This window comes from Artibeus jamaicensis, unplaced genomic scaffold (assembly GCF_021234435.1).
Source record: "Artibeus jamaicensis isolate MK-2021 breed Jamaican fruit bat unplaced genomic scaffold, CSHL_Jam_final contig_452, whole genome shotgun sequence".
In the NCBI taxonomy this organism is placed as follows: domain Eukaryota; kingdom Metazoa; phylum Chordata; class Mammalia; order Chiroptera; family Phyllostomidae; genus Artibeus; species Artibeus jamaicensis.
The window spans coordinates 9,917,604-9,943,583 of record NW_026521837.1 but is presented as its reverse complement, the minus strand read 5'-3'; the positions used below and the strand labels follow the sequence as shown (position 1 = coordinate 9,943,583).

The window sequence follows — 25,980 nt, the reverse complement described above, 5'->3', positions numbered from 1 at the left end:
GAGCTGCTGGAGACAAAGCTTGTCTCTGGTAGCAAAAGCTGCCTCAGTTTCCTCTCTGCCCCCAAAGCTTGGTTGGAAGTCAATGATCGGTAAGACCCCCTCACAGTGGGGGGCAACCTATGCCAGACTCGATTATGTGGGAGGCCATCAAGGAAGGACTGGGGAGGGTCTGCAACAAAGAGGGAGCAATGGACTCTCGCTCCCCAGCTTTGACAAAGCCCAAGTCCCCATGTTCTCTGGGAGAAGCACTTCCTGGATCTAATCCCCTTAAGCCTGAATACCTGATGGGGAGGGGGTGCAGCTCCTTGCCTTGGTAGAGTGGTATGGGGGAGATCAGGCATAAGAAAGAATATGTAAAAATCCTGTGAAACCTGCTTTGTTTAGAATGCTCTCACTTAAATGATAAGGGTCCAAGCAAGGAGTTGGTTCCTCAAAGTTTTATGGCTCATTAACTATCTGACCCTGACTGAGAATAAATTCTCATGCTGCTATTAATGCTATCTATTGTTTGAGCTGTACTCTTATACAAATGAACTCAATAAAAGCCCCTCGAGGAAGGGGCTCTTGGCCCTTCCCCTTTGAGGGATCAGCCACCTCTCCTCCCTGAGCAGATCACATCATGTCTCAGTCATGTTTACTCTCATCCATGGGGGACTTGCCAGGAAAGTCACCCCCACAGCATAGCATGACCGTGTTTGTAGTAAGTACTAAGGGATACATGAAAAACTTGTAGAACAAACAACTGAGCTCATCAAGGTGACAGGCGACCACCACAAGCTGCATGTGTAGCCTGTGGTAATGGGTAGTCAGGCCTCAATCTCAAAAGTGAAATTCAAATAAGGACTTCAAGTTACAAAACAAATTTTCAAAAATAAGGCAGGGCCTGAAGATGTAAGTGATTGCAGGTACTGGCCAGATCATTTACATTACACACAAAAGGCAGTGAGGTGGTGCTGAGAAGACAGAAGAACTTGAGTTACTAACACTATCACCAGATTGTGTTACATACTCTGCCTTCCACAAATATCCTCATCATTTACTCTCTTTCAACTCTCAGGTCTCTGCTCAAAGTCACCTTCTCAAAAAACTCTTTTTCTGACTATTCTATTTAAAATGAGACCTTTTTGTGGTGCTTCATTTTTAATTTTTTTGTATTAATTCTTCAACCTGAAATTGTATTAGTTTGGCCATAAAGTCTGTTCAGTTTTTTCTGTAAAATAAAAGACACATTTTTCATTTTTACCAATAACTTTATTGATTTGGATATTTTGAGTATGTCAACTCTTTCCTGCTATTGGCTTCCAGTGGGTAGAGGCCAGAGATGCTACTAAACACCTACTGATGCTTACAACAGCCCCAGAGCAAAGGATTATTTGGCCAAAAGGTCAATTGTACCAAGAAACTCTGGAAACCATTTTTGACCAGCTCTATCAGTCACAGCACCTTCTCCACATACTGTAGAAATCTTTTTCTGTGTTTCAATTTTATTTTTAGCTTTCTTGAAATAATAAAGCATAATATGCCAAAAATGTTGCATATCTTCTTCCATCTTCAATATTAAAATGGCTACACGAAAATTCACCAATTTTGATAAGTTTTTTAAATTTACATTGAAATGACAGCTGTCACAATACAATCTAACAAAATGTTTTCAAATAAAGTCAAAGACTTAAGCACTACCAGAAAACTAAACAAACTTTTTAGCTAACCCCATATGTGTGCATGTATATTGAATATATACAATATGAATTCTATACTGTTGTCCCATAAACTAGAAAGTGCTTTTCAAGAAAACAACATATCTGTGCCTCTACTGCTACACCATGATTTCCTAGAATAATCCCTGGTTCATATTAGACACTTAATAAATATTTGTTGAATTAATTTAGTGAATGACCAGAGGTTAGCAACAGAGCAAGTTTGGAAATAAACCTGACATAATGCTAAATTACATCAAGTAGCCTGTTATATTCCATATCAGGTATTTGGGTCACACTGAAGGTGCAGAGGACAAACAAGTATTTCTAGCTGTGAGTGAGGGAGGGGAAGCAGAACTATAGAGCTAACATCCATATGCCTTGAAATCCCATATCACTTCAACTTTATTGCCTTTGAGGACTTTTTAAATTTATTGTACCTTTTGTCATGATTGTTTCTATCTATGTTTATGCTCTTCATGTCTACTTGCTAAACATAAGATCTTTTGAAGCTAAAAATGACATTGATGCATCTTGGTATCTTTTTCAGAACTTATTATAATTTTTTGCAAAATGTAAGCACTCAACATCTATTTAGATGAAAGAATAACTGAATCAATAATTAACAAACAATGGATGCTGATTTTCACAGATTGCAGAGTATTTTTTATTCAGATAAACAAGCCTCATTAACCACTTGTGATAATGAGACCAATAAAAATGCTTTTAAGTTAAAACATTAACCATCACATTTAAAGGGAAAAAATGATAATAATCAGACTATGCATATAAAAGAACCACAATACAGGATATTAATCTTTTCCTTCTTTGGTCCAACTCAGGAAACAATTCATGTTCTCATCTGAGAGCACAGTGACTGGCACTTTGAGTTATAGCACACAATGCTCAGCATGTAATAAAATTCTTTGAGAGCATTAGTTAATACACATGTATAACACTTTTGTATATTATAAAACTTGGGTACTTATCTCTTTCTTTAATGTGAAAAGCAATTACCATGCTCTAGACATGGACTAATTATTTTAAAAATATCATGTGCACTTGGAACACAGTGGGGGCATTGTGCCTTTGAAGCAGCATCTTTGAGCTCAAGCAATTTTCAAGTTTTGTGGCATTTTAAAAAAAATTCTATGACCGTGCTATATGAAGCTTGACATCTTTACTAGTGTTTCATATGAGTTGCTGAATTATGATTTTCTCCACTATTCTGCCATTGCTTTGGGATTGGGGAAAGAGGTCACCTTGACACTGGAGATGGGATGAAGACATTGACAGGGAAGTTGCTGTTTCTATCCTGTGGCCTGATGTTCCACTGGCAGTCCATTCTCCACCCCAGGTCACATTTTCCACAGTCACACAGGTGCACTGTTGAGCATGCATGCTTCTTTGATTAGATCTGTTCTCCTTTCTGAGCGGACTGCCTGGATTACTATATTTTACCTTACGCCTTCTTTAACCTCTCCCTCAACTCATGGCCCTAGTTGCAGACATCATTTTTTCCATTGAACTTCTTACTTTGTTCCTCCTTCACTGAACTACTGTCTAGCAATTATATGATCTGTACATGTAAATTTAATCTTTGTTAGTAGTTCAAACCCCCTTCGAGATGCTGAGTGTTCTTAAGTTACCTCTATATTCTTCACTAATTCCACCTCACTGTCTTATCTTTGTTTGGTTTGCAGGCCCACCCTCAATCCACTAAGCTACACCAGCCAGAACCACTATCTTATCTTGGGAGGCCGAATAGTATTGAATAAATGAAGAAGTCAGGGATCTTACAATATTGACCACCAGGCTTTTAGGGTGCCTCTCCCTTCCCCTCATGCTCTGCCACCTGCTGTTTGAACATTTGTTGTTCATGAGTATCTATTAAACCATGGGTCTTCGAAATAAAAAGAGATAAAATGGAAAACAGTTCTTTTTTTGTTGCATGTTAGTTTCTTCTTAGTATACTTCCCAAGTTTGTAGATAACAAAAATATATTTGCTGTGTAATATGTATAGCAATAAAATGTGTTTTTCCACTTAGCCACTTAAGAGGAATCTAATTTCACAACAAACCATTCATATAAAGAATGGTATAACAGAAATTATAGGAAAACATTTCCCCATAGGAAAGTGAATAAAATAGTCAAGAGTTTGTGATCAAATAATTCCTCAACTTCCTTAGAGAAATTTTAATGAGGTATTTTAAATATATAACTGAAACATTAGTTTTCATAAAACTTATTCCGTTTGTTATTTCATTTTAAATAAAAATAATCATGTTTCCTTAAAAAGCAGTCATTCAGCTATGTTGTGGGTTGGTTATTTGGAGATCAGTCCCATTTCTGGTCAGACCTAGTGCATTTCCAAAGGCAAGCTGCCACTCAATAACTCCAATGTCAAGTTAGCCTTTGATGAACTGTTAAAATATCCATGGGCTTGAAGATTTCAGGTTTTAAATCACAGAAGTTAAAGGTCGATATGAGGTGTTCTTTCTAAGTTTTATAATATGATGCATGGATTAAAACTGCATAATACATTCTGGCATTTCATGATTAGATTAGACAAGTCATCAAATCACTAAAAATGAACTAAGATGAGATTTTCCACAAAGGCAGTAGAGGGTAGTGGCTAATAATTATATCAGTTAAAATCCCATTAAGAAACAATGGATGAGATGGGAAATAATGGGATTTGAGTCTACATGTGTGCACTCAAAGTAGGATAATTTGAGAAGGGTTTCTTTTTCAAAGGTATGAATTATACACATGTGGGTGGGGTGTAGCAGAAAATAAAGGCAAGAACAAAAATCCAACACTAGCAGCCGTGAGGTGGTAACCATCATAGACCATAAGATAGAGAAGAGAGGAACTAAACTAATGGCGTTTCGAAGGAGAAAGTGACAGAGAACAGGCCGCCTCATGTGTAAAGCACTAATAGGCATACTAACTACCTTATAGTTTATCAGGCACTATAAAGAGCAGGTGAAAAACACTTTTAGCAGTTCATATGATACAGTAAATTATAAATGTTACTTCTCATCATTGGGCTTTTCAAATAGAGCTCTTTTCTCAGAGTGTGGAGCAAACACAACAGCCACAGATTGATGATGTTTCTTTCCTAGTTTCAAATATTCATATACCACTGTGCAATATTCTGTATTAAAAGACAAAAAAATTGAGTGACATTCTTTCTGTCTTTGATTTGTTTCATTTATTTTTCCTGAGAGCAAGTACATTTACATGAAAAGTCCAGAAGTTCTATAACTATATTCAAAATCAGAGTAATAGAGAAGAACTTCACACTGAAAAGGATCCAAGACTGGAATCCCTATGCCCCAAGTTCCCCATAGGGGTCTTGTTTGCTTGTTTACCTCACTTCAGTGAGACTTGCCAAACCATTGGACTTCCTTTGGAACATAGTCCACTACCAAAGGGAGGGAGAACAAAAACAAAAACAAAAAACTGAAGCATTTGCATAACAAACACATAAATAATATCATTACCCAGCAAGTAATGACTTTCATGATGGAAATAAGGACATGTAAAATAAAAGAATAAAAATTTGAGCATTGAAAATAATACAATCTCTCAAACACAGCAAATACATTCTTCCTAATAGTATCCCCGTATGTAATAACCTGGGATGCTATTTCTTCTTTTCTTTGCATGGCTAGCAACTTTGCAATCTCAAATCTTGGCTTAAATATTATTTTCTTTTATCTTCTTTAATCACCCTATCAAAAAGAAGCTTCTGTTTTAAATCATACACACACCCCAACTCTTATTTTCTATCATAGCATTATTTACTTTCCTTTATACCACTTTTCTCCAATAAGAAACAATTATTTGTTTAGCTCTTAATGCTACCAGACCAATAATTTTCAATCTTTTTTATCTCATTGCACATATGAACTAATCACTAAAATTCTGTGTCACATCAAAAAAATATTTTATATTTTTGCTAATCTGGCAAAAATAATAACTATAATTTTTATTTACTCACACAGACAGCTTTTATTGTCATTTTTCAATTTGACAGTATAAGGGAAAAGAGGTCAGTGTCCCTAACTAAATAGTCAGGTATTACATGTTTTAAAAATACTTGTTGCTCATGAGCTGAAAATTGCTGTACTATATTATAAAGTTGGGTTCTTCAGTTAAATTTGTCTCATTCATCTGTACAAGCTCTTTATATAGTGCCTAGCTGGTGAGTTAGAATAATATTACAATTGAGTGAACAATTATAATTTTGATTTCTGAAATAAAAATCAATTGTTCTTGGTAATTCATAGTTTCCTGCCAGTTATTCTATCCTTTTCACACTTAAGCTTTAGGCAATGTCCAAGAAAAAGAAGTGTAAACCTCCATTCTATACCCGCTTGGAGACCAGGCATAAATTTTAGATAGTGAATGATGGTGGTTTGACAACAAACCTTTCCTATTTCATTTTAACTGACATAGTAATGGGGGGTCTAAAATTGTCCCCGGAAAAGCATGAATCAACATAGGAAGGATGATAAAAGAGATAGTGCTTGATGAACTGGTGAACTTATTTACACATGTGTGTATACACACACACAAATTATATCATATTTGTATATATGCATAGCATATATCCATATGGCTTATGATAATATAGATAGAGTTTAACATACAAATATATACATATGGGTGTGCATATATAAATGTTTGTAAATATAATGAGTTAACAGAGTTAAATCTTTAAACTAGAGAAAAAAACATTTAGAAAATTAAATCAGAATAAGAAGATTAATTTACTAATGTCAAACAATAAAGATTATTGACAATATAAGAGCAAAAATAGGATTTGGAAGAAGACAGAACATGGCTATGTATCGGTTTCTTATTCTTTGACAAGTAAGAATGTGCCTTTATTTTTTAATTCTCTAGTTCCTTTCAATCACCAGAGCCATGCACATCTTGATCAGTTTTAATGACATGAGTAGGTACACAAGACCATCTCAAAGTATTCTGTTTGATTTCATAGAACTGCAAATTCAAAAGGAACGCACAACAATATTACTGAATGTGAATATTCAGTTACTCTATCTAGAAATACTCTCTGTACTGGGACTGTTTCTGATTTCAATTTGTATAAGTTTTCCCCCAAAATTACATTATAAGATAATGTTTACTTTCCATTTTTGAATATATTTCTCATATATAATAGACATTAAGAACTTTTGTGTTTGAAGTCTTTTTTAATTTGAAAATACAGCCTAAAGGAATGAGCTTAACCAACCTTAATATCATTAGTCAATAAAAGGAGAAAATGCAAATATGGCTTGAAATGAGGCATGATTCCTTAGAAAATAACATTATAGCATGTGTTATTGAAGAAAATAGCACTGGAAATTCAAAGAACTCAATGTTCAAGTTTTTAGAGTTAATATTTGACCATGTATAGTTGGAATAAAAATGTGCAGAACATAGAAAGATAACCTTTTAAACAATTATGTCAGAAACAAACTCAAAATACCAGAGATGATGCATCTGTCAAAGCATAAAGCTTTCCTTGAATTCTTTTATATATTTGACCTTCGCATATTATTGCTGTTCTGTAACATTATGCCTCTCTACAACTGAATTCCATTTAGTTATGACTCAGTGCTTTATTTACTTCACTGACTGTATTAAGCCTACACAAATCATCAGAAAGCTTTAATTTGATCTCCCCAGGCCTACTCTACTTCCTAGAAACTGTAACAAGCTATTTAAAATCCTCCCACCCCTAAGTACACATGTTGCCACATCACTACTATTTGCCAAATAAATTATACTACAAACATAATGCTCGTCTTCCCATACTGATTAGCAGTACTAGCCCAGGAAGAGAGAAAAAAACAGAAACATTTAATTTTTACATTTTTTACAACCCTAAGATCTTGACAAAGAAAGGCTCAGCTGGACAATGAAATGACACTGGCTAGGCAAACAATAAACAGCATTTTCAGTGGTATCCATGGGAACTACCAAGATATGTGGTAGAGGATGTTTGAGAAATAAGAACAGCTAAGGACAGAAATTTACTGATGAACACAGGCAATAGCGCTAAGTTGTCATGCTCCTCAGTATTATTAAGATGTATTTAGATTAGTAGAGAAACCCACAAGCCATAATTACAACTCTGTGTAATTAACCATTATTCTACAATTACATAATCATCATAATCCCATAAAGTGTATATTTAATCCCATTTCATATATGAAGAAACTAAGGGTCAGACACATTTGGTATGTTCAAGGTTCTACAGATACTGAGACATTAGAACTCATATAAAGGCAGACACATCTTGGTTCATGACTCATATATTTAATTACCATGTTTTATTCTAAGCAGAATATAAGGCATCAAATTTAAGTCATACCGAAGCAAATAAGCTCTCCTGAGTGTACCTGTGCAATATGGAGCATCAATGATCAAACAAGGGATGAATGAGGAGTTGAAAAAGAGCCCTACAATGGGGGAACAAAAGGCAGAAGATCACAAAGAGGCCAGGACCTAACACACAGCAACAGATGTCAGGTTAACCAGGTAACCAGGTGAGACTGAAGAGCAGACCGTGGAAAGCACAGCACTGGGCAGAGCAGCTCAAGGCTGAATGGTCACAGGCGTAAGTACCTGCTGACTCATTCTCCTTCTCAGAATATGAAATTTTCTATTGCATATCGGCTTTGTGTATGGCTCTTCTGAGAGTGTTTCAAATAATTCTTTTGAAAATTACAAGAAAATTCAAAATGTTGTGTGAGTACTAAAAGACTACATGCAGTGTGATTCCCATAAGCCTAACAACACTTGCCAAAGACATGCAAAAATAAATGTTAAAGTAAAAAGTCAGGCTATTTTTGGTTTTCATGTTAAGCAGAAGCACTGGATCATTTGAGATTTGGATATCAATAATACTGATAATAGTTTAAAATTTCTGAATATAGTAAAGTCATCTTTGGTTTGTCACCATGAACGTAAACTATTTTTTTACCATACAATGGACTTTCATTGCAACTGCAGAGTGTAGGTAAGTGTGGTCTTTCATCTAATAAACCATATATTCACAGTCACTTTAAGACATAGAGGTGATACTTTAACCAAGTTAGTATTATAAAGGACCAATTAAAAACTGGATTATGCTGCTCTAATGATGCACTGTATCTATAAAGGTAGAAAGAGAATAGAAGAAAGTGATTTGCTTTATTATAAGAAAAATGCTTGGTAGAAAAAAGAACACTTAAGCAACAACAGAAGAATAAACCTTCACTTCTAATATACACAACTTTATAGAAAGCTGTTGAGGATTCTTCTAAATAAAACATCCAGAGTAGCACGTACTGTTAAATATATATATATGTATATGTATATATTTTTTTAATGAGGTAATTTACACAACAGTACACAATTTCAAATAGTAAGGTAAAAGACCTCAAAGAAGAAAAGCTATAAAATTACAATGTAGAGGTCTATAAACATCTGAATTTCAACGTACCCATTGTGTTAGAGACCTGGTACTTTAACAGTATGGTATGGACTGAGATAAGGAAAAGGCTTACCAATAGAGGGTATAATAAATTACAGTAAAAAATAAGCTATGCAATTTGTATCTTCATTAATAATGTTAAAATATTTTAAGAAATATATTTCATCTTTTATGAAAATATTTTTAAAAGCTGTATCTTCTTCCTTTTTATTCTTAATATAATTATATCCCTAAGTTATCAGTAGAAGGCAACAGCATAATGTCTTTTCATGTTTCAAAAATTCTCAGCTCTCTCAAGTACCTTTTTAAGCTTCTGCATACGGACACTGTCCTCAATTTCTTTTGTTATCTCCTATTGTAGCTGTCCCAATGTTGGAAGAGGCATTTAATTAATAAGTACTAGGCATTTAATAAGTAATAGGATAATTGATTTCACTGGCTACTTCCAACATTTGATTCCAAATATATCCTACTTTAATTCTTCTTGATGGGGAAGTCTTCAATGGAAAGAGGTAGTATAAGATGTTTAAAAGGATGATGGAATTGCTGTCCCTAACAGACAGAGAATTCTTCATACTTTAATATTGCATTGATGATGAATTTTCTGATTAAACAATAAACATATTCTGATTCCAGACCTTATATGCCCATATTTAGAATATAGCGGATAGGGAGAAAAAGTGATTTTGGACTTGGCAGAGGATTGGTGGGGAATTGACCAAGGTAAATGTCCCAGAGTCCTGGAGGAAAGGAAATGGTCCAGCCAGTCACTGAATGAACATCCAGTCTCCCTCCTGATGTTCCAGTTTCTGAGATACTGGTCAGCTGTCTCATTCAGCCCTCCCACCCCTTCTCATACAGGGTTCGGTATGAGTTACACACACCATTAGGACTCAAGACTGGGATTCATAACATAATACTGTCCTTGATGTGAGAAGGGAAGAAGAAATGAAAAATACATGAACAAATGAATGAATGAGCAGAATTATATCCAGAGGATATACAGGTTTGTTTAATTGGCCCCCAAAGCCACTAATTCTCAAGTTCAGCAAATAATTCAGAAAATAGACTAGAGTTGGAGCTACCAAAATTGGTCCAGAAAAACAGGCTGACGAGGCATATGTACTAAAGTCCTATGCTAGGCAAGTTGCAGAAGCCAGTCTAAGCATTACGGAATTAGCAGATTATCACAGTAAAAATATTTTATTAAAGCAGAGAGTGATATAAATTATGAGACTAAGCTCTGAAATAAGCCATCAAATAGTGTCACTGCATAAATCATTCTTTTACATTTATATGCTCTTTAAACCAAGCTACTCGGATTTAGCCCATGTCACCAGAAATATTCACACTGAATGGTGATGTGTTTTGGAGAAGTGTTTTTTTTCTACTTAGATTTCCTTACAATCTTTTTGGTTAAATTACACTCCTATTATCCCCTTTACACACATGACATGGATACTTGTGTCTTTTACACATAATTATAGAGAAATGAGGCTGATTTTTATAAATCATAAAAGTCTGTTGTAACACCTAAACTTATTTTATTTTGGAAGATATAATAGGTGAACACAACTGAGAATGTCACTGCATTAAAAAGGAGGTGTATATTCTTACAAACTTTGGGGGAGTCATCAATATTCACGTTGTAGAATACTAAGGAGAATGTTAACGGTAGAACAGGCTGAAACTTGGAACTGCTTTATATGCTGAAAACAACTTTTGTAACTATCTTGTTTATAACGGTTGGTGATATAACAGAAAGAACGATACTTATGATAGTTACTCCCATTTCTTTCAAATCTAGTTATTTGTAATTCTACAATATAATTTTGCCCTTAGTATTTCATTGTTAGTTGTGTTTTTAATAATAGCAAATATTTAAAATGGTTTTAAATGAATCTGACTATACAATAACAACATACAGTGTTTTATATCCTTCCAGGCACACAAAATATATGCAACAATTACACATGGATTCCTATTTCTGCACTCTCTTCACCAACCCTGACATTTTTTCTTGTAAATTAGCACCTTTCGTGGCCCATACTGCTGTGAGTATCAGCTAAGAGCTGACCACATATGTAATTGCTATTGTTATTAGTTGAGAAAACAGTCTCTCTCACACCACACATTTGTGCATCTATGTTACATCCAGTAAACAGATATCACAAAGGAGGAGTAAAGAGAAAAGGTCAGCAAAAACTGTTTTGGTCCAGGTCAATGGAACTAGCATAAAAAGCCTTGCTGGATTACGGTGATAGCAATACAGGTTTGTTTGTTTGTTTGTTTTCTTTTTGGGAGAGGGAGAAAGATTGCAGTGAATAGTTGAATGAGGTAGGAAAGAGGAGGACAGGTAGTATAAATACTTTTAATTTATTTTGAAGCCAGTCACACAAAAAAACTAGGAGGCAACTTCAGCAATGTGAGTCCTTCTCTAAAGAGAAACTTATATGGTGATCAAGTTCTAAATCTGGAAATGTGTTCTAGGGAGTTGTGAAACATCTCATCCACAGAAATAAAACTGACCTTAAAAGTGCATCATTTATGTTCTGACTTCTTATTTATATATGAGGAAAACCAAGATGAAAGAACAAGAGCGATTTATCCAATGCAAATTGTATTGATCAACCAGATTAGAATTTGTCTACTATTCTATGAGATCAAAAAACTCAAATAGTGTCAAAAATAAATAGTGTCAAAACATAAATTTGATACATTTTCACTTCCCACATAATTTAATGATGTCTTAGAATACATTCTGAGCCCTCCCCACATATACGGCTAGCAGATACAGCAAGGAAAATATTAGAATAATGGTTTGAAAGTCTCAGTTTAGTTATTTCTCTTATTCACACTTGCGCTGTGTAGAAAATTTACTTAATCACTCTGGTCTCAATTGCTTCATGTATATATCAAGAACATTCAACTAGGAATATGTAATTTTCCACTTCTATAATTCTCTGGGTTTTCAAAAATATGCCATGTGATTTTTTTCTTTTACATATCATCTTAAAGGAGAAGCTTAATCCCAGATAGAAAGTAGCTTACAAAAAAAATGTCCTGAGTTAAAATGTAAAAATTATTTTTCCTTAGTTAACACCCCACAGCTCAGCAGATAAAAATCTGTACAATGGCTTTTAAAAATATAATCAAAATATAGAAAAAATAATTATGAAAATTGGTAGCTTATTTCAAGATTACTTTTGTGCCAAAAGAGAAATTATTTTCTACCATTCATTTCTAAAAGAATGGAGATTAACGTTACAGGACATTGATCCAATATATTCACTGGTCTCCAGAGAAAGGAACACTGACCCTGAGTTATAACCAAGTTATCATCTTCTAGACACTCACCTTAAAAGTAATGATTTATTATTTAGTTCCATTATTACTATGCACAAACTTACTATAATCACAGCTATAAAAGAGCTTTTTATATCAGTGCCGTCACTCTTTATCACAGTGTGTGGGTTAAATAAGTTGTTTATGTATCATAAATTTCTCTATTAAGTGTAGGTAGTAGCTAAACAAGGTAAACAAAAATTTAAATTACTAAAAAAATGATGCAAATGTGTCTAGTGGAAGGAAGTTATAAAAATAAAGTAAATGGAGGATTTTAGGTTTTTAGACCTTATTTCTCTATCTGAGGGTCAATCCTTTTATCATTTGTTATTATCACCAAATATCTACATGCTTGCTGATGCTATGTGTTCAGGATCAGACTTTCAAATTCAAATAAACAAAAAAGCAAAAAGAGGATGAGAGAGAACTGAAAACCATGAAGTTGTTACAAGTTCATATGGACTGATAATGCGTAAACAATCAGTAACATTTTGTTCTCCTTTAGAATGTGAAAAATAAACAAATTGTTAAAACCCTCTGTCCTATAGATTTTAATGGAATACAGAAATGATAGAATCACAGAAAACTGGCAATTTTTGATCACACAATTGTGTTTTCTTTCTAAATTACTTCTTGTAAACATTTAAGAAAACACTTCTTAATTCTTTCATCTTCTCATTCAGGTGAATATTTCCCCTTATTTGTTCAAACAAGTCACTTGTAAAAAAAAAAAACTAGAGAAACTTATTTTTGCTTCTAAAAGTAGCAGAGATCTTTCTGGATATGAAATGCAGAAACAAACTAGCTCCAGAGCTTTTGTACTTCGAGAAGAGCCTCAAAATAACTGGTCCAGAACACCCAGTTAGTATCAGAAATCATCAAGCAAACTGCAAGCTCGTTCTTCTTTCTTGACAAATATCTAGTGGTCTCTATTTCAGAAAATTAAAACTTATTTTCTCTCTCAATTTGCTTTCAATTCCACAAATTCTTTCCCTTCACAATGGTTCTTTTGAGAGAGCTATTGTTTACAGAATTTAACTGGCAGTACAATGGTGACTCAATGAGATATGTAAACAGATCGTGCTGATCCCTTTACACTTCTATAATTCTCTAGGTTTTCAAAAATATGCCATGTGATTTTTTTCAATTTTAAGAATTGTCTTCGCCTTTCAAATTATAGTCTCTAAAAAAGTTGCGAGATTCATATTTATTCAGACTTTGTAATTACTTTCTACCCACTGTATTGTCTTCATATCTTTATTTCTACACCTTTTCAGTCCAAGTTGAATTTTTAAAAGGCATGGACATTTTAGCATTGAAGTTAATTTATAAAAAAATTAATAAATTGTTAATCAGAAGACTGTCACAAAAAATAAATAAATAGGTCCTCATTTTTTACTTCTCTCATCCCAGTCTTTAAAACTAAGAATTGAGAGAGAAATGTCATAGAGATATATTTCAAATAAATAACATACTCTTCTAGTATGTAATTTTTTACATTATTATTTTCCTCAAATTCAACTTTCTTATTTTGCAGATTGCTTCATGAATTCTAATATTAATTTAGATAGTTTTTCAATGATTCTATGGAAAAATCCATCAACATATTCCTTATTTAAAGCCCCCAATTTCCAGAATACTTCTGATTTTAAAAAGTAAATAACTGCATGTTTATATTAACCTAACTTTTTAAATAGATGTTTACTAATTGAAAATTTAAATTACATATTATTATAAACAGCTTATTTGAAAAAAAACAGTAGTTAAATCTCTTCTGTTTATTAAAACAATACCTTTTCCACTCATCCAATTAATGAGAAGGAAAATCCATTAGATCACTAATCATTCCATTCATTCTGTTAGTGAGGGAGTGAGCATTAGTAAGTTTCAACGGTAACCAATGCTACTACTGATCAAAACATATTCCGATAAAGTTTACCTGTATATCATGCAGATACAACGTTGACGAAAAGAACACATGAGAAGAAACAAACCTTCTATTTATTTTCCTTACCTGTTCAATATTTGTGTTTAAAAAGTTTCTTGCTACACTTTACCACACAATGTACCTTATCTGTCTTTTCTTCTGCCAAATCCTCTTTTTTAAGTTTTTAATGAAGCAGATGCTTCATTTAATTAAATTAATTTTATTTTGGTATTTTTAAATGTACTTTAAATATAATAAAATGTAATATAGATTAGCAACAAATAGTTTCAGGAACAAGTGTTTTGCTGATCCAAAGGCCAAATATTTTATTAGCATAATGCCATTAATACTAAAATTCTATTAGTGTAATATCATTCAATCAAAACCTTCATTCACGCAAATGATTATTTCAGCATAATAAAACAATTTGCATTTGTATGACTATAACTATGAAAAATTTTAATCCAATCAAGCATACAGAATTAATGGAGGAAAGTGCTTTAATATTTGGTATATTGTAGACAATAAAAAAAAAGAAGCCTAGGTCTATGCCAAGAACCCAGCACAAGATCTTTGTTTTCCATGAAGTGTCTAAAAATTTCCCTTCCAGCAATATGTCTGGATACACCTGAAATGTCATCACAAGTGGTAACTAACATTCAAGGTGGCATATTTTCAAAGAAGTAAAAATTCAAATAGAAAAGTCCTATTTTGGGAATGTTTCATTCACATTAAAATCATAAAAGATGGGAAAGTTTTTATTGCAAATATCTATGTTTCTTTAATATTACATTTCAGTTAAACCAAAACCTTTTCACACTCTGCCCTTGCAGAAGTGGAATACAGGATTAACACTTTTGAAGAGAAGCAATGTAGCAAAGAGGCAAAAATAATATCTGTAATCAACAGCTTTTTACACAACTAATTTTAATGCCATTCAAATTGAAACAAAAACCTTCTAAAAAGTGGACTGCTGACGAACCTTACCTTCTTGGACTGCTTGAAATGGGTTGTTGCCATCAACAAATGTCACTGAAAACGTGATTTTCTCGGTCTGTAAGATCTCCTCATTCTGGTTGAGGTCGCCAACTGCTGTGCGAAACACCTCATCATCCTTTTTGGCAGATTCATCAAAAATTGCTCCTAGAAAGAAGTGAGTGTGGCCATTAAACGATAATGTAAATATTCTGTCATGCCCACTGGGAATATCTCAAAGCAACGAATGTACTTGAAAATGCAGACTTTCATTGAAAGCACCCACTTTGTTTATTACTGACACACGTTGTTCTGGAAGCAGTGTGGGACCTAAGCCGGGATGTGGTGACTTCTTCTAAATGGATGTGATGAATAGTACATTAAAGTGTCATTGCAGAGAGAACACTGGGAAGACAATTTAATAAGTACAAAAAGCTTTGAAAAGGACAAAATGGCTAATACATGAAACACTTCTATCATGAAATCTTTAGAAATTCATAGCTTAGAAATTTTTTTTATGAATAGTAGGAGATAAAATCAGGAAACTTTCTGAAAGCTCATTCATAAAGTATATAGGAATAAAAGTTCTGTTATAATTAAAACTTATTTTTCTTATTTCTTTTTATTTCCTTCCTTCCTCCCCCTTTTTAATTCATTTTTAAAGATTGTATTTATTTATTTTTAGTATGGCGGGAGAAAGGAGGGAGAGAAAGAATGGATGGGTGACCTCTCACACCGGCCCCAACTGGGGACCAGCCCTCAACCCAGCCATCTGCCCTGACAGGGAATCGAACCAGAGAGATTTCCCTTTGCTGCATGATGCTCAGCCAGCTGAGACGTGCTGCGTCAGGACTCTCCTTTTATTTTTTTTAAAGGCAAGAGTTTCAGTTTTATTAGTAGTAAAGTCAATAACATTAAAAAAATTAAAGATAGACAAATCTGTCAACAAAGGTGAGTGAGAAATATTTCTTGGTAGACTAAGATTAAATCCTAGTGGATAATCATGGCATTTTCCATTCTTCTACAATAATGATAATGAGGAGAGTTGTGACTAACTTTCCTTGTGTTTGTCAGCACTGCATTGGTTGAATGCACCTGTACTGAGTACACTGATTTCAAATTCAGATTCTGCCACTTACTCAGGCGAGACCTAGAGCAAGGGGTTCAGAGTCTAAGCCCCACCTTCAACATCTGTCTAAAAAACCTCAGTAAATGCTAATGGCTTCTTGTTTTTCAACGCTGTGGTCCAAACAGTACTTATAGTTTCCTATTAATTTTCCATACTACAGTATCTTATTTAGTCCTTAAAATTATGATGTGACATGCACATGTATACAATGGCATATACATACAGTCATAAAATATTGTGTATGGGTGAACAATGAAGCGTGTGGCTGATGTTTTGTTGAGTTGTATACTTGGAACCAGTATGGTTTTGTTAACCAGTGTCATCCCAATATACTCAATTAAAAAATTTAAGATTCAGTGCAAACAGTATACAGAAAGTCCCACAGTAAGGGACAGAGCCCTTGCTTCCTTGATTTCAGTATCCTTGCTCTGAATCACGATGGGATACTGCTGCTTTCCAAATAGTATATAGATAAGGAATAAAAGATTTTTATGAAGATCCTGTCACAAATCTGGGAAATTTTTCCCCTTTGGCCTTACATGCTTTATTTGAATTCATTCTGACTACTAAGCATGCACACATTTACACATTGTTTACTTTATAATTATAAATATTTATCTCAATGCACTTTTGCCTTTTTGAATAAATCCAATGAATTCCCTTCTGGCAAAAAAGGACACACACCTCAGGGTCAATTACATGACAAGGGAGTGGCTATATATGCACATGCCTACATATATGTGGACATACACATAATCTATGTTTCTTGACAATAATATTCATTGTAGTTTGAACATATAAAATGAGATTGTCATTTTATATAAATTATCTTTTCTACATATAAGTACACACATACAGGAAGAGATATACACAGACTATATATGCACACACAGATAAGGCAGACATGCATCTATCAGCTGTGTTGACTGTATACAAACAACTATGACTGAATTCCCAAGCCTTCTAGTAAAAGACAGATCAGGACATTAAACATATACTATCATTAGAGTTAAGACCTTTAACACCTGATAAAGCAAGGGTGAAAATGATGTCCATTTCTGACCAGCGTGGCATCTTTCTTTTGACCTCTTTACTGTAAAGTAGCCTCATCCCGAGAGGGCGAGGACTAATTTTTGCTACAGGAGGCAGAATGTCTCTGTGAACTTGGCTTTCTCTTATCATTACTCTTCCAAGTTTGCTGGATCATGCTGAGTCCTTTGACCTGCTTCTTTCACCCCTTACTTTTTGTTTCTTATCTAATTTGAACACCTGCCCATGACTAATAGAATGAGAAAGGGATGAAGAAGTTTTAAAAACTGATATAAAGTATGTACTTCCCAATTATATTATGTAGCTATGAACCAGAATATTAACATTTTGTACAATTAAATGTTCACAACAGACATTAATTTTTTACCTATTTTATATAGGAACCATATAGAAATTTACTTTTAATCTTAGAAATTAAGATTTTGGTAAAATACTTAGGCAAAAAGCATTAGATTTATTTTACTAATTTTAAGCCAACTTCATGAAGACTTATTTTAATTTGTGATAATTCTTATCAGATCTAGATTCATCATTGCATTGAAATGTAATATTATCATATTCAGATATACAAATTCCTTTAGCAGTTTGTAGAAAATGTGATATAAATGTAAAATGAGTTCATTTTAAACTAAATAATCTAAATTTGTATTCACAAGACATTATCTATGTTTATACAGTGATCCTATAGTTGTCATGGCTTCTAAATGTGTCTTTGAAAAGACTCTCTAATCACCCTTGTTATATGTAGGGTGATGTTATTACTGACTTCTAGCGAGTACTGATAATACATTTTTTTTACCGATAATACATTTTTAATGGAAACATTTTACTATCACCTGACAGAACACTTAAATTTGCCTTAAACCTGGCTTAATAAATGGTTGGCGCTTGTAGAAATGATAGCAAATGAGTCAATTCTGTGCTGACTTAAGATAGAATGAAAGGAAATGCACAATAGAAGCACTTGATCTTTTCGCAAACAGCAAGGTCATGCCCAGCATAAAGTCCATCTTACTTCACATAGCATAACCAAAGAGTAGGCAATTCTAGCTAACATTTCAAATTCAGTTATTTGTTTACTTTCTTCAGCTATAAAAATCTCATCTTAAATTTGGCTCTGTACCAACAGCATAGATGCAGCAGTTTGTATTAAACACAAGTACTCTGAAAACAACCCAGTAAGTTATGTCTATACACTATTCACATTTTTCATTGGCCAGACTGGAGGGAAGAACAGCAAGGAAGAAAAACAGATCACCTTCTAAGTACTCTTGTTATACCAATTTGTAACCAGTCATTTCATTATTAAGGGATGATGATCTGTTTATTTAATGGAAGGGAAAGAGAAAGGCTTTACTTATACTAAGAGAGTCCCATGTACGGGTGGATATACATGCATGTTTTTAAATACAAACTACATCATGTGTACTTATCTATTTTAGAAAGGAAATAATTATAGTTTATAGTAATACTAAAAATGTGGCGATGTCTTAATTTATTATTGTTGTGAAGGGTCATGTTCATGGGTCAATGTTTTATACTACAAAAAGCTTTAACCCAAATTTAACTTTAAAAATATATTTGCAAAACAAAACTTTTAGAAGTTACTAACCCAACCAATTCAATAACTTTCAAAACCATTCTAAGCTTTTCCATCTCCAGGTCTTTTCTCGTGATGTTCCCTCACCACAGTGTGTTCCACGTCTCCTAACGGAATACAATCCCCTGAGCCACAGGAACTATTTTTGTGCTTTGAGTGTCTATAAGGGATTCTGAATGTATTAGCTATTCAAGAAATAGTAACTGATTAAACTTTCCTTGTATATAGTTAGGCATAATTTTATAAAATAAAATAAATTGAAATACATGACATTTGGCACTATATCTAAATTAAAATGAAAGCATACTTACAAATGTACTTGCCTGTGAATTTATAATCACAGGCATTATCATGACTCCAGAAGACCCAAATTATTCAGCAAAATATTCACCATACATTTGTATTTTTAGTTTGAATCTTTAAATTCTATTTTTCTTATACATACAAGAAGAGGAGAAAACCCTATTTAGCTAGGAAGATAAGGAAGGAAAGAAAATGTCTTTATTGAACACGGAATTCCCTCTAAAAATATTGAGAAACATTTTGATATTTTTCTACATACAGGGTTGGTAGAAAGATCGATATCACTCACTTATATGAGTAACAAACCAAAGAACATTTAAAATGAATGATTCTAAAAACTGAAAACAAGCAAGTATCATCATGTCTTACACTACTCTGGCATGATCAACTTAGAATTAAAATATTATCAATTAAAGTGACATCAATTAAAATGGCAAAACATCAAGTATGAAACATGCCTCCCTACAAGCATGGTCAATATTCAGAGTTGCAAATAAAATCAAAGACAACTAATCATTTTTTAGTCACTGGGTTCAAACTTTACTCTGAATTTTGCCCTATATATGTAAATAGTCTTTGAAAAATAAACGTTTCAAAGGTGCTTTCTACAGTGAATCTGTTTTGTTGAAGCAGTATGGTTTATTCTCTTGCTTGTCTCTCTGTGTCCTCACCGTCTTCTCTCTGACTCTCTTCCATCCCATGCATTCGTGCCAACACCCATCCATCCACTCATCAGATCAAATGCCCCCGACACAGAGATCATCAATGAAGCCAAGCCTCTTTATTTTTAACAAATGGTTTGTTGATAGGAAATTAAAATCTATTATATGTTAATCCATCCATAGAAGAATTAAGATGATAATGATAATTATAATCTTATTAAAATAATAATGGGAACAAGCAATTCTTGACTTTATAATCTCATTGCTGAATGAAATTTCAAATAATGTATACATAATCTCATATTTCAGAACACATAAGAACTGGTTTTAAGTGATTTTACTAAAATTACATAGCCAAAAGTTAGGAGGGGTGGAGTAAAAATTTAGGTTTTCTGGATTCAAGTTTGGTGCTATTTTTTCTAGACTAGGCCTTTTTCCAAGTATTTACTTTATGGAGAAAATATATGTAACATTATATTACATATATATATGTATGTGCGTGTGTGTGCATGTATGTATATATATGATACATTATGTCATCCATGTATTATGTACATATAAATGCACACAATCACACCCAAATATAGAGTTGTCCCTCGGTATCCATGCAGGGCTTCCTTTAGAACCCACCTTATATTATAAATATCCACAGATGTTAAAGCTCCTATATAAAATGGCATAGTTTTTGCCTATAACCTACATACTAGGTCTGTCCAGAAAAAGTCCAGCCATTGTTACTATAACTAGAACAGTTTGCCCAACATTGATGTAACCTGGCATCCTAGGAGAATGGACTGGAATGTGCATGGTGTGAACAATGACAAGTTCACTATAGTGGTCAGTGGGGGTGGTAGACACTGTTGAGTGAGCATGTGCATACTGTGTGGGCATCACATTCAAAATGACTGAGTGAGTAGAGCAATGACTCTGCATCAATTTTTGTGCTGAGCTTGAACATTCCTCCAGGGAAGCTATTCAGATGATTCAGAAGGCTTTAGCTATGGGCAACTGGTGACTAGCAGCTTCATCACAATAACACACCTACTCATGCATCACATCTCATGCAGAGTTTTTTGGTGAAACATCCAATCACCGGGGGTGACTCAGCACCGCTACAGCCAAGATTTGGTGTCCTACAACTTCTGGCTTTTCCCAAAACTAAAATCAACTTTTAAAGTGCAGAGGTTTAAGACCATTGATGAGATTCAGGAAAATACAATGGGGAAGTTAATGGTGACTGGGAGAACTGTGTGAGGTCCCAAGGTGCCTACTTGGAAAGGCACTGAGGCATCATTGCCCTATGTACCATGTTTCTTATATCTTACTTCTTAAAGATTATTTATTTATTTATTTATTTATTTATTTATTTATTTATTTAGAGAGAGGGGAAGGGAGGGAGAAAGAGAGGAAGAGAAACATCAGTGTGTGGTTGCCCCTCACGTGCCCCCTACTGGGGACCTGGCCTGCAACCCAGGCATGTGCCCTGACTGGGCATTGACCTAGGGACCATTTGGTTCTCAGGCCAGCACTCAATCCACTGAGCTACTCCTCTTTATTTTTAACAAATGGTTTGTTGATAGGAAATTAAAATCTATTATATGTTAAATCTATACATAGCAGAATTAAGATGATTATGATAATTATATTCTTATTAAAATGATAATGGGAACAGGCAGACTTTATAATCTCATAGTTGAATGAAATTTTATATAGCCAGGGCTATATCTTCTCATCTTCTTCAATAAATGTCCGTATTTTTCATATCACATGGCCAGATACCTTCTGGACTGGGCTTCTACATCTTCCCATATACTTTAAATAAGCTCTGGATTACATATCATACCTACCACAAGGTAAATAATTGCGATTAGTTGTTATACAGTATTGCTTAGGGAATACTGACAAGAAAACAAAGTGTCTGTAAATGCTCAGTACAGATGCGATCATTGGAGGCCTAACTACACAGCACATGTCAGCAACACCACATTTTTTCAAATATTTTAATCTGCATTTGGTTGAATCCATGGATCTACAAACTGTGGATATGGGGGGGGGCAAATGTATATTTAATAACTAGCACTAGCATATCAAATTCATTTAGTAGAAGCCACAGTTTTTTTAAAAAGATGAATCACAATAAAACCTGAATGCTAGACTTTTTAACTTAAAGTTTATTCCCTTTGGCCTTGGAGAGTTCAACAATTTAGCTTAGGTTGTTAAAATACAGAAAAAAAAAGAACAATTGCTGTTATGGGACAATTTATAGGTCATGGTAGGATTGACAGTTCTGTAGACCTATGCAGAATTGTTAAATCATCATATGTCCTCACTGCTTTAGAGGCTTCTCTTCACAGGTAGGTTTGTTGTATTTAATTTTAATGGTGCACCATACATACATATTAGTTGCACCATGCTTAGATAACCAAATCAAAAGTTCTATAACTTTTTCTCTATCTACTCATAGTATTTCCTCCAATGCCAGTGAAAATTGTGCACACATTTCAAAAGGAGGAAAAATAATCAAAGACACTCTATTTATAATAGAGTAAAAATCAGATTTCTCCTTTACATCACCTTCCACTTTTATTGCTCTCAGTTCACCAAAAAAGAAATAGATTGAACATGTCCAATACTAACAAAGATAATTAGAAAAATTATAACCAAATGAAATAAGTATCCCATTTGGCAGCTTTACTTCAGCATAAAAACTAACTACTATTTCAGTGAGATATTACCACGATGACGGTATTTGTGCGTGAATGTATGTGCGTGTTTATGTATGTGTATGTATAAGCATATATATGATATATATGTATCATCTGCCTAGATGATATTAATTACACTGAAATATCCTCCATGAATTAATTCTGTATTAGAAATTTATCAGCAATCCCTTCTCATTCAAGAGAATTTTTTCTAATGTTTTACTCTAATATCTTCATAGGCAAAAACTAGGGTTTTTAGAACTCTTTTTTCCTTCCATCAAGGGGTATATTTCCCTCAGTTCACCTTATCTAACTGTTCACAAGCACTCTGACTAAGAAAGTAAACCAATAGGAGAACTTTAATTGATGGAAAGAAAATGCTGGAAGTATACCAAATTCATGACAATTAGCAAATATTATACTGAATCAAAGGCAACTGCACTCTGTTGTGCTTCTCTCAAGTTTACAGTAATTGAAATAACAACAGTGAAAGTAATTAACATTTATTAGTAATAAGCACTGCACCAAGTTGAATTCACTGGTATTATATCATTTATTTTTTATGAAATCCTTTGACAAAAATAAGGCTTAGATTAAGTAAATTTCCTGAAACTCAAAGCTAGTAATGACAGTGGCAGAATTCACACTCTCTATTCCAAAGCAGACTTCCTTAAAACAGCAGCAACAACAATAGGAGCTTAACATGCAGCAATATATCTACTGTAATGAATTTTGCATTACCAAGTGGTGTGCATATTTTAACTTTTATAATTATCAAGACAAAATATTTTATGTTAAAATTCTCAAAAACAAATAATTACATAGTTATAAATTTCTAAACATTAATTTGAATGGCATGTTTTTGCAGTTACTCAAGAATAACGTTATGTGAGTTCCAAAATCTTACACACTTTGGCATATTTTTAAATACAGGATTCAGAACAAATCTCTACCCTTTTACTTTTACAGAGTTAGAATTTTTTTCACTTTACTGACTAATAAACCTAACATAATGACAATGCCAGAGTCATTGACTTCCTATATTAAGCACTTTAAATAATTTATTTGAGCTTGTAAATTCAAATTATAGCCAAGTACAGAAGCTAACTGACTCATTGTCTTCAAATGTCTAATGCTTACTTAGCCTTTTGTTCTCTAAGCACATGACAATATTGACTTCCATTTCATCCACTGTAATTATCTGGTTTACAGACAAGCATCATTCTTGTTTTATAGATAGATAATCAAGTTCAAAGAGGATACTGCCAAGACCACAGAGGGAATTGTTTATAATATAGTGTAGATAGAAATAACTGGAAGGAGATAAGAGTTTACACTGATCACCAAAATGATTACATAAAAATACTGGAAGGTATATTGTGACATAGAAGATATGTTCATATTGCCAATATTTTTAAATTCTCATTTTCTTCAGTGTATTATGGTAAAATGACTTAAAATGAGTCATGAAATTATAATACATGAAATAAGCAAGAGCCAAGTCACAATAAGATAAATTCTGCATGAATTCACTTATATGAAGTACTTGGAGTAGTCAAAATTGTCAGGGAAAAGTAGAATGGTGGTTGTCCTCGGGCATGGGGAAGAGGAGACCAAAGGTTATGTTAGGTTTCGGATGTGGATGTTGGAAATGCTAAGACAATGTTATGAGCGTCTTTAATGCCACCAAACTATACACATAATAGTTGTTAAAATGGAAAATTTTGTGTTATGTGTATTTCACCACTATAAAAAATGGAAAAGTGGGGCACTTTTTAACTCTTTAAACCCTTTCCATATTTTGGTATTGAATCTGTGAAGTGATCTAGAGCTCCGCGCCCTGTGATTCAGCCCCGTTCTCTGTATCGCACATTGGGCTGTAATGGCATCCTATTAGTACAAAGTTAAAGGCTATGGAAAGAAAGGGTTTATGAAAAAGAGTCTTTTGATAACACTGCACAGTGAGTAAAAATCTTCCCAAATGGAAATGATGCACTGAAGAAAATACATAAGAAAGTAGCTTCTTGAAAAGTGTGTTCACTGAAAAGACTTGCCCATACTTTTAGAAATAAACAGATTTAACTTTATCCTCATTTTGTTTTTCAATTAAAGCTTATATTCAGTATTATTTTGTATTTAGTTTCAGGTGTACACCACAGTAGTTAGATAATAATATAGTTTACAAAGTGTCCCCCACCAATATTTTCAGTATGTACCTGGCACCATACAGAGATGTTACAATACTATTGAGGAGATTCCCTAAGCAGTATTTACATCCTTGTGAGCTTTTCGTAAGGTCACTTTTTGTACTTCTTACTCTCTTCATCTTTTTCACTCAGTCCCCAACCCTTCGCCTCTGGCAACCATCTGTCTGCTCTCTGTATCTATGAGTTTGTTGCAGTTTTGTCTGTGTTTTTTTTTGTTGTTGTTCTTTAGATTTTACATATGAGAAAATCAAATGTATTTGTCTTTTTCTGACTGATTTATTTCACTTGGTATAATACCCTCTAGGTGCATCCGCACTGTCACAAATGGCAAGATTACATTCTTTTTTAAATACTACCTTCTATTACCATTTTAAAAAGTGTTAAAATTGGTATATGGTACTATAAGTAAAATCATGTCAAAGAAACACCTACATGAAAAAGAGCAGTTAGAGACTATGTTCTTTGAAGAGTCAAACATTTCTCACACACATAATACAGTTTAGGCTGCCTTCTATATAGTAAAAATTATTTATATGTGTAAGACAAAAATTTACTCTGCTTCTAGCAAAATATATATATATATTACCAATCAGAGTTGATGTAATAAGTCACTTGAAATTAAGCACTTCAGAACTGTAAATCATGGTCATCATTTCTAAAGAAAATGAATGCATCATGTTAAATACTTCAGGTAGGAGAATGGTATCCTGATATAAATTTCAAACCTCATGATTTTTATTAACTATGACTCATTTGTAATTTATTTTCTTTCTTACTTATCACATTTAACAAGAAAAACAAAAGTTTTTATAGAAGTCTACCAAATTTTTTTCTAACATGTTCTATTTGGTACTATTTTCTATACTGAATAAGGAACTGTG

The 25,980-nt window shown here is 33.5% G+C and overlaps 1 protein-coding gene across 1 annotated transcript in view; it reads right to left on the bottom strand.

The window, feature by feature from the left end:
* Nucleotides 1-25,980, bottom strand: part of GRID2 (glutamate ionotropic receptor delta type subunit 2) — a 1,451,106-nt gene that overhangs the window by 1,168,490 nt on the left and 256,636 nt on the right. Inside the window, exon 2 of the mRNA XM_037162687.2 lies at nucleotides 15,456-15,611. Coding sequence (XP_037018582.2) covers nucleotides 15,456-15,611 — 156 coding nt within the window. The remainder of the gene's footprint in view (nucleotides 1-15,455; nucleotides 15,612-25,980) is intronic.